Source organism: Diospyros lotus, chromosome 9, assembly GCF_014633365.1.
Source record: "Diospyros lotus cultivar Yz01 chromosome 9, ASM1463336v1, whole genome shotgun sequence".
In the NCBI taxonomy this organism is placed as follows: domain Eukaryota; kingdom Viridiplantae; phylum Streptophyta; class Magnoliopsida; order Ericales; family Ebenaceae; genus Diospyros; species Diospyros lotus.
In genome coordinates this window covers 15,124,870-15,134,394 of record NC_068346.1, presented here as the reverse complement: position 1 = coordinate 15,134,394, position 9,525 = coordinate 15,124,870, and the positions used below count along the sequence as shown (strand labels likewise).

Here is a 9,525-nt window from a genome sequence, read left to right as displayed (position 1 = left end):
GTGCCGTCATCGTTGTTATGGTAATCCGTAACCACCTAGCACTCGGTTGTTCTCACTGGTCAACCAATGCCCCCTCGCAGCTAATCTCCAACGTTAGGAAGATGAAAAGACTGCGATCATCATCGCCATGACAAATAGTCGCCACTGTAGTCTGGAGGTCAAGTCCAAAGCCATAGTTGCAGTTATGAGGCCATCGCCGCCACAGCATCGCCCACTGTCAGGAGTTAGCTGGATTCGAACAATCCCACCACCATTGTGACACTTTTTTCTGGTGACAAATTCTTGTTTCCACCACCATTGTGACACTCAAACGTTATAGATAAATTATCTTGATACAACCTTATCTTATTCATTTTAATAAACGTTAACTAAAAGTAATGTTAGGAATCATACTTGATAATAATGTCATTAGTCATGTCTTGTCTCCTCATTAGAAGAGGTGTGGATATAATGAGCTTTAAACTCCAATGTAAAAATGGCCAACGATAATGAGACGGATATAATGAGCTTTAAACTCCAATGTAAAAATGGCCAACAATAATGAGACACGAGCAACATATATATATATATATATATTATTTACATACCTCAATATTTCAGGATTAAGCTTGTACATTGAACTTAATGACCGTCCAAACAGTGAATTCTTGATGCCAATAGTGTGTCAACATTACAAGAACAACTATTAATACTCATAGTGTGAATACAATATAATCTGATTTTTGAGATTACCATCTTTGCGTAGTCTCCCATCGGTCGTATTCTCGATTTCGACAGAGAAGGTAAATCGTAGGTAAGCTTTTGGTTATTGCCTAAATCGAGTATTGAACTCGCGACCTACTAGTACTAACTCCAGTGTATCACTTATTCCTTATTTGACCTATGTCTTGGGGTGATATATAATTTGACTCTTAAATAGTATGAAGAGATAGAGAGAGAAAGAAAGAAAACTATATATCAAACAAGTGAGGGGTCACCTATTTGCAAATAACTAATGTTATAAATAAATAACTCTCTTATTTATTAGTGAGGGGATGAATCTTATTTTGATAGGAGAATGAGATAAATTATATCTCTTACTTATCTTAATTAAATAAAAGTGATAATTAGGTGATTTATCTAATATCTAAAAGATAATTATCACTAATAAATAATTCAATAAAGGAGGCAATCACATATTTCTAACATATGCTTTGCTTGCTTTAATCATAAATTTATGTATCTTATCATAATTTATTAAATCTTTATATATATAAAAGTAGGATAGTTTGCAAAAGAATTTCTCCCCCAAAACTTGCATTAATTACTAAAAGTAGTAGTAATTAAATACTTGTGTTTTCTAATAAATTAAAGATAATAATTAAATTAAAAAATTAAGAGTGAATTTTGAATACTATTTATAATATTTATTTATAACTTAATTTTAAACTCAATTAATCTTCTCATCAATTAATTCCTCAATTAATTAAAAATAAGTATTATTTTTTATCAATATTATTAATTAAAAATATTTATAATATTATTTTTGATTAATTCCTCAATTAATTATCAATCAATCAAAAATAAATATTATTTTGAAGAATATAAATAGACAACTTAAACTATTAATTAAGTCATAGAAAATTGTTCATTTGTATAAAATAAAAATAATTTGCATTTAGTACTTATTATTTCAAAGCAATTGGAGATCTTCTGAGTTCTTCTACAAGGCCAGACAAATTGATAGACAGGCTTACAGAATGGAGGCTAAAAGACTAAAATTCCCTCACTCATATTGCATTGGAAAAAGTGCAATGCAATATGAGCAATGATATTTTAATCTTTTAACCCCCATTCTTTAAGTCTGTCTGTAAATCTGTCCGTTTCTCAAAAATTTTCTCTTATAAAGTATCTTGGAACTTTTCATTATCAATTAAATAAATATTATTAATAGAAAATTTGAATAGACAGTTTAAATTATTAATTAAGTCATGTATAGATATATAATTTCTCAATAAATTAAAAATATTTTTTTTTATAAATATTATTAATCAAAAATATTTATAATATTATTTTTTTATTAATTCCTCAATTATTAAAAAATAAATATTAATGTATGGGTTTTTAAATGTTAATTAAGATTTAACATATCACATTTGCAAGACTATGCAAGAAAATTAATACATAGTGAAAGAAAAATAAGTTAAAATTCATATTTTCAAAGTTTTGTTATCATTACAAAAATTAAATTTCAAGATCAGAAATTAACAATTTCAAATGAATTTTTAATTAACATTGAAAAATCCATATTTCCTCATTTAGAAGTTTTAATTTATATTTATATTTTTCAATATTAATTAAAATTTAATTTTTAAATTTATTGTAATTACACCTCCTATCCATCTCACGGATGAACACTAGTAATATAAACAGGAATAAACAGTAAACCCTAAACAGGAATAAAGTTGCGTCCTTCCTTGTCGGAGAGGTGATTGGTAAGAGTTTTGTTTTGAAAAGGATATTTACAAAAAGGAAATACATTTCAAAGAGAAAAGAAAATGCTAAAAGTGGTTTGGTCAAATAATATTAGAATAAATCTCATGATTGTAAAATTTTCCTTTATATATGTATTCTATATATTAGTGCTTATTTTTTCGAATTATCCGTTATATTTTATTATTTGATATATTTTCCTTAAAATATTTAATAAAAAGAAAAAATTCATTTATTTAATTAAAAATAAAAAAAATATTTCGCATAACTGAACATGCCTATGATTTCTGAAGATCAATATATATATATAGTGAAATTCACCCAAAATCCTCATATGCCACGGCACGATATATTTGATCTTATTTTATTGATTCAATTAGGGGTGTTTATGGTGCGGTTTGGCCGGTCTGAACCATTTTCAGCAATTCAAATCGCTAGTGCGATTTTCTGATCAAACTAGACCGTGGTCTGGTTTTGGTGCTGTTTACCGCAGTTTGAAAATAATTATTAACAACATATAATATAGTATAAAAATATTGAAAAGAATAATTATATATTATTATAAACTATTATAATCTGTTGACAATTATAATATTTATATATTATTATAAACTTGTTATATATTATTATAAAATTTTATAATAATAAGGGTTGTATGGGTGATTTTTATAATAATATATATTTTTTTATATTTTCTTGGGCGGTTTGGTTTTAAACCAAACCGCCAACCATACAAACAGCAAACCATGCGATTTGTATAACTACCAAACTGTTTTGGACCGCAAAAAAAAAAAAAATCGACTGGTTCGGTTCGATTTGGTTTGGTTTGGTTTGGTCGATTTTCGCGGTGCATCGATTTTTTTGAACGCCTCTAGATTCAACCGAAATAAATTTGGAGCCACTTTAAGCATGGTTTGGGGATGAAATTTTTTTCCCTGAAGCTTGATTTCATCTTAAGATTAGTCTCGTTTCGATCCTTCTGCTATATGTATGGGTACGATTTTCTAAATTTGGACTTTCTTTTGGGATGGAGAGGGAGGGCCTAGCTATAGAATCTTTGAATGCCATCAATTTGGAAAAGAAGATGCAACTTGTTTTACTTTAGCTAGCCAGGATAAAGGGAGACATCTCATCAACTAATTGAGGAACACCAGTAGAATAGAATGTAGGTGCTGTATATATATATGATCAATTCGACGTCCGTGAGTTGTCTACATCAGATAAATTTTGGGTATCTTAATTAATTAATTGCTTGATATTGTAATGAATCAAAGAAACTTTTTTAGTTAGAATTTTTGGTTAGCCTCTGTTGATCAGGCAATTCAATTGAGTGGGAGAAAGCAGTGTTTTGAGATTGACAGTAATTAATTTGATGAGAATAAGAGACATTAAAAGGAATAAAGGGTGTTTATATATAATGCCCTAATTTAATACCATCAGTAATTTATTAGAGAGATCTTAATTATATTATTTGATTTATGAACTCAAGAGTCACACTTTCAACAATATTACTTTTGAGTGAGACCCAAATGGGATTTTTATTTGTTTTATGGGTAAATAGACTTGCACTTCTAAAAAGAATTAATGGGAGATTGTTACCTCACTATTTCACTTTGTTAGGCTCTTAAAAAGATCTTAAATATATCATTTCATTTATAAACTCAAAAATCAGCATATCGAACTAATACTTTTTGAGTCAAAAAGGGTAATATCACGTACACTGTGTGACATTTGCTTTGACATAGGCAGACAATGAGAAATCAAACACAGTATGATTCTTGTGTGTGAAAGTAAAGTAATTCTCATTTGGTCCCGCCTAATTATGTAACCCTCAAAAAGTATTTGTCCACATTCTAATCTTGCAGGGGACCGAAGAGCTAGCTTACACCGCATTGGAAGCAAAGTACTTGATTCAATTCCCCTTTATCCCGTTGCCCTTCAACTATAAATTAAGGACGGAGATTGAAACCCTGATATTTCAAGCAACTAGCTAGCTAGAAGCCATCGCTCTCGGCCGGCCGGCTTAATTAATTAACCCTTTCGAAGCCCTTGTCAACTTCTTCTCCATGGCTAATTTTATTGCAGCGGCGCCTCCTAAATATCAGCAGCTCCGTGGCGGAGGCATGTTCTCGTCGTCCGACGACAGTGCGATGTTGAATCAAATCCAAACCATTCATGCCCCCGATGGCCGGGAAATCGACGTAAAGCCGCTTCTCCACGTAATCGAAAACATCATGAACCATTCTGGCCCCACTGCCAAAGTACGCGCATGAATTGATTTCATGATATATAATATATATATATATATATATAGTGACATTTGTACAATTACCAACCATCTTGATCTTGCTGCTGGTGAAGAAGGGGTTTGAGTCACTATATAATTACTTTTGGTGTGCTAATGAATTATATAAATATGTAGGTGTCTCAAGGACAGTTAGTCGACGCAATCGAGGAGAAGGTCTTCCACGATGGCTTGGGTGAAATGCTCGAGCTTGTGTCCCACACAATAAATAAGATTTCTTGCGAGGTATGTACGTACTATTTTTTAATATTTTTTTAGTGACGGTAGGGTAGGGGACTTAAATTTAACCTTTTTTTTTTTTTTTTAATAGATGCGAGATTGGGTCACAATTATGGATGGTAATGCACTCTTAAATTATTTATTTAAAATTAAAAAAAAATATATAAAAATTGAGACATAGACATAAGGTATATTTGACAATTTGTAAAACAATTATATATGTAATTAAATGCCTAATAGGTCTAATTAATTACCCATTTAAAATTAAAATATATAAATTTTATTTAAATAAATATGTAAATAGGTGAATGGGCAAGCCATTACTTGCCATCCACAACAAATTACTCATTTCCTTCAATTGTTGATGATTTTATTAGGTTTCAACTCTCAAATCTCAATCAAACCTAAGTTTGTTTCAAATGTTGCTAACTCTACCCCTACTCAATGGTGACCCTACATTAATCAACACCCCTTGTATAAACATTCACCCAAAAAGTGCTAACTAAAAATAACTCTTGGGTTTTGGGAGTCAAGTAACATAGCCAAGACCTCTTAAATGGATCATTACCAGCATGAGAGTACGTAGCTAGTGAAAATCATTTTCTTTTTCTTCTAATTAAAAAAAGGCGAAACTCCAATAATAAGATTAACCAAACGAGACTCTTCAGATCTTTCATGAGAGGGTAGGTATATGTCAACCGCGTATGAAGGTATACCTTACATGCCCTCCTAATTCAATTCAAACACTTGATTGTCTATATATATATGAGTAAAATCTGATGCTAAAGTCTCCTTAATAGTATTATAGGTCCCCAATATTATTTATGAAACATGAATGTATATGCATACGTCTGTATTCATATATATGTATGCATGCGTGCACGTCTATGTACGTATATGTGTATGTGTATCCATATGTGTGTATGTAGGTATATTTATATTTATGTACATATATACGCATATGTAAACAATTGGAATGTATTTTCTGTACTTTTTGTCCATTAAACACCAAAGAAAAAGAAAATATTTTTTTTTTAAAAAAAGTCACATTATCATATTAGTAATAAGAATTGACAGAATTTTTGTGAATTGTCCTCCTTGTCACAAGCTTATGCATGTATTTTTTTTAAAAAAAAAAAATATCAGAAGAAGCCTAAATTATTAACTTGTATATATAAGCCAAGATGTATTCTTAATAAATATGATATAGAAGATTATAGTAAATTATTTAATACGATATAGAATATTATAGTAAATTATTTAATTATGTGATGGTTTTGACAGATGTCTTGCAAGTGCTTAGGGGGATCAGACGCCCACGCAACCACGCTGGCTATCTTCCACTTACTTGCGAGCTACACCTGGGAAGCCAAGGTGGTGATCGCCCTGGCCGCTTTTGCCGTCAACTACGGTGAGTTCTGGCTGGTGGCTCAGCTCTACCTCACCAACCCGCTCGCCAAGTCGGTGGGGCTCCTCAAGCAGCTGCCGGAGATTCTGGAACGAGGCGACTCTCTGAAGCCCAAATTCGAGGCGTTCACAACACTCATCCAGGCCATGCTGGACGTGACGGCTTGCATCGTCGAGTTCAATGAGCTCCCGGCTCAGTACATTGCGCCAGACACGCCGGCGCTGTTGACGGCCAAAGGACATATTCCGGTCGCCGTTTACTGGACGATTCGGAGTATTGTGGCCTGTGCTTCGCAGATGATGAACCTTGTAGGCATGGGACACGAGTAAGTTCATTAGATAAATTGACATTATGATAATGCTACTTAAAACAAAACTTGCAGTAGAAATAGAAAAATCTACAAGCTTTTATATATATATATATATATATATATATACACTAATTCAAACAAGCCGGTACTCATTACTAACAAGAATCCCAACTCGCATAAATTTTTATAATAAATTTTGTAGAAACATTGTGGAAGAATATCAATTGTTTGTTGAACAAATGTTGCTAATTAATTAATGGTGGCAACAGGTACATAGCATCAACGACCGAGGCTTGGGAGCTTTCTAGCCTGGCCCATAAGCTCAGCAACATTCATAGCCACCTCCAGAAGCAACTCGCTCTTTGTTATCAACACGTCGGTTAGTACAATGCTATCCTTTTTCTTTTTTTTAATAAAAATTCGCAATCGCTATTTTTTCATCATGTAAATTTACAGTACAGATCGAACAGCTTATAGTCCACAAATCACACTCCCTTAAAACAAACATACAAAAATCTGTATGCGTACGCATGTTAACCAGCCTCGCTCTAGCTAATTGCAGAAGATTAATGTTGGGATTATATAGTAATTAAATTAATCGGTACTTTTAGTTAATTTGCATATATATATATATATGCATAAGCTGCTACATAAACAAGTAGTTATGTATTAATTGTAAATAGATAATAATTTGCGGCAGATGAGAATAGACATATAGAGGCATATCAGACGCTGGTCCGCCTCTTTGAAACACCACACATTGATAACACGAAGATCCTGAGGGCTCTAATTTATGCCAGGGAAGATCAGCTCCCACTTATTGATGGTTCTACTAAGAGACGGGTACGTACGTTATTGTAAGCTCATCACACACACACACACAGATATTTGTATGTATCCCACTCCTTCTATATATTCAAATACTCTTCAGTTTTCATACATATTCCGATGGAGTCCATACACTTCACTTCACATTCCTAGACCAAGTTTCTAGACTCGCATGTTTGCGTGCAACACAGGTTAGCATCGACGTGCTGAGGAGAAAGATCGTGCTGCTCTTCATCTCGGACCTTGACTTGGCCCAAGACGAAATCTTCATCCTCCAGCAGATGTACACCGATGCTCGCCAGAACCCGACGAGAGACGAAAGCCAGTACGAGGTTGTGTGGCTGCCCGTTGTGGATAGGTCGACGCCATGGGACAGCGAGAAGCAAACACGTTTTGAGACCCTACAAGCAATGATGCCATGGTACTCAGTGTTTCACCCTTCTCAGCTGGATCCGGCGGTCGTTAAGTACATCAAAGAGGCCTGGCACTTCAACAAGAAGCTGCTCCTGGTTGTTCTAGACCCGCAAGGCCGAGTCGTCAACCATAATGCGATTCACATGTTGTTGATTTGGGGAAGTTTGGCTTTCCCTTTTACTAGCCTGAGGGAGGAAGGGCTTTGGAAGGAGGAGACTTGGAGGATGGATTTGCTCGCTGATTCTGTTCATCCATCGCTCTTTAATTGGGTATGTCTAACTAATTATATTCTTTTGTTTTTGAATTATAATTTTCTATTAAATAATTAAATTATCAATCTTTAAATAAAAAAATTAAAAGAATATTTTCTAAAATTGAAGGAGATTAGGGTTTAGATAGAATTTTCCCTACTTTTATTAAGATTATTTATGAACTTCATTTTTCCTTCCTTTTTTTCATGTTATTTTTCATTTCTGGTTACTTAAGATTACAGAAGGGAAGTACATATGCTTGTATGGAGGAGAGGACTTAGAATGGATCCGGAGATTCACCGTCTCACTAAAAGCCGTCGCCAAGTCCGCCAACATCCCACTAGAGATCTTATATGTCGGAAAAAGCAACCGGCGCGAGAAAATTCAGCGGATCAACTCCATCATCTCGGCGGAGCAGCTCAGCCACATCATGCCGGACGTTACCCTCAACTGGTTCTTCTGGGTCCGCCTAGAGAGCATGTGGCATTCAAAAATGCAGCACAGCAAGTCGCCGGACACCGACACCATAGTCCAAGAGATCGTCAAGATGCTCAGCTTCGACGGCGGCGACCAAGGCTGGGCCGTCATCAGCCGCAGCTCGGAGGAGATGGCGAAGGCCAACGCTGACGTCATGCTCAAAAGCTTGGCTCGGTTTGATCAGTGGCGGGGCCGCGCCGCGGAGGTTGGCTTCGTGCCGGCGCTCAATGAGAACCTTCAAGATCTTCGCTCGCCGCACCACTGCAACCGGCTGATTTTGCCGAGCACCGCCGGGAAAATCCCGGAGAGGGTGGTCTGCGCCGAATGTGGGCGCCCTATGGAGAAGTTCTTCATGTACCGTTGCTGTACCGATTAATCTGGTATTAAACAAGATGATCATATATGTATATGCAAATGTATCTGTGGAGAAAGCCGATTGTAATTAACAAGAGTGATCAATGGCGTTGCCACTCACTACTATAAACTATATATTTATATATTAAATTTATAAATAAATAAATTATTATACTTACTGTGATGCTTATTGCTCGCTCCTCATGTGCTCTGTCTGATATTTGCGCTACATCCTTTTATATGGGTGTAAAATCTTTTTGCTGTTGTAAGGATTAATTTTGTACGCAAAACTATATTAATTAAAAACAATTACTTTGGAGTAAATCATTAAAAACACTTTTGATGTGCTCAAAATATAAAATAAATACTAATGTCCCTTGTTTGATAAGAAAATTCGTCACAAATAAAAAAATACCAATTTCAATTCGCAACATTCTAAGATAGAAGCAAAAACAGTGATAAGAATAAAATAAATTTACTATTAAAC

At 34.1% G+C, this 9,525-nt stretch overlaps 1 protein-coding gene across 1 annotated transcript; it reads left to right on the top strand.

Annotated features, from left to right (window-relative positions):
• Positions 1-4,463: 4,463 nt before the first annotated feature.
• Positions 4,464-9,216, top strand: LOC127810133 (protein SIEVE ELEMENT OCCLUSION B-like). The gene is made up of 7 exons (XM_052349407.1): positions 4,464-4,733; positions 4,895-5,002; positions 6,281-6,729; positions 6,984-7,093; positions 7,415-7,557; positions 7,734-8,225; positions 8,443-9,216. Exons 1-7 carry the CDS (start codon positions 4,539-4,541, stop codon positions 9,058-9,060), a joined length of 2,115 nt encoding a protein of 704 aa, XP_052205367.1. The 5' UTR covers positions 4,464-4,538; the 3' UTR covers positions 9,061-9,216.
• The last annotated feature ends 309 nt before the right edge of the window (positions 9,217-9,525 follow it).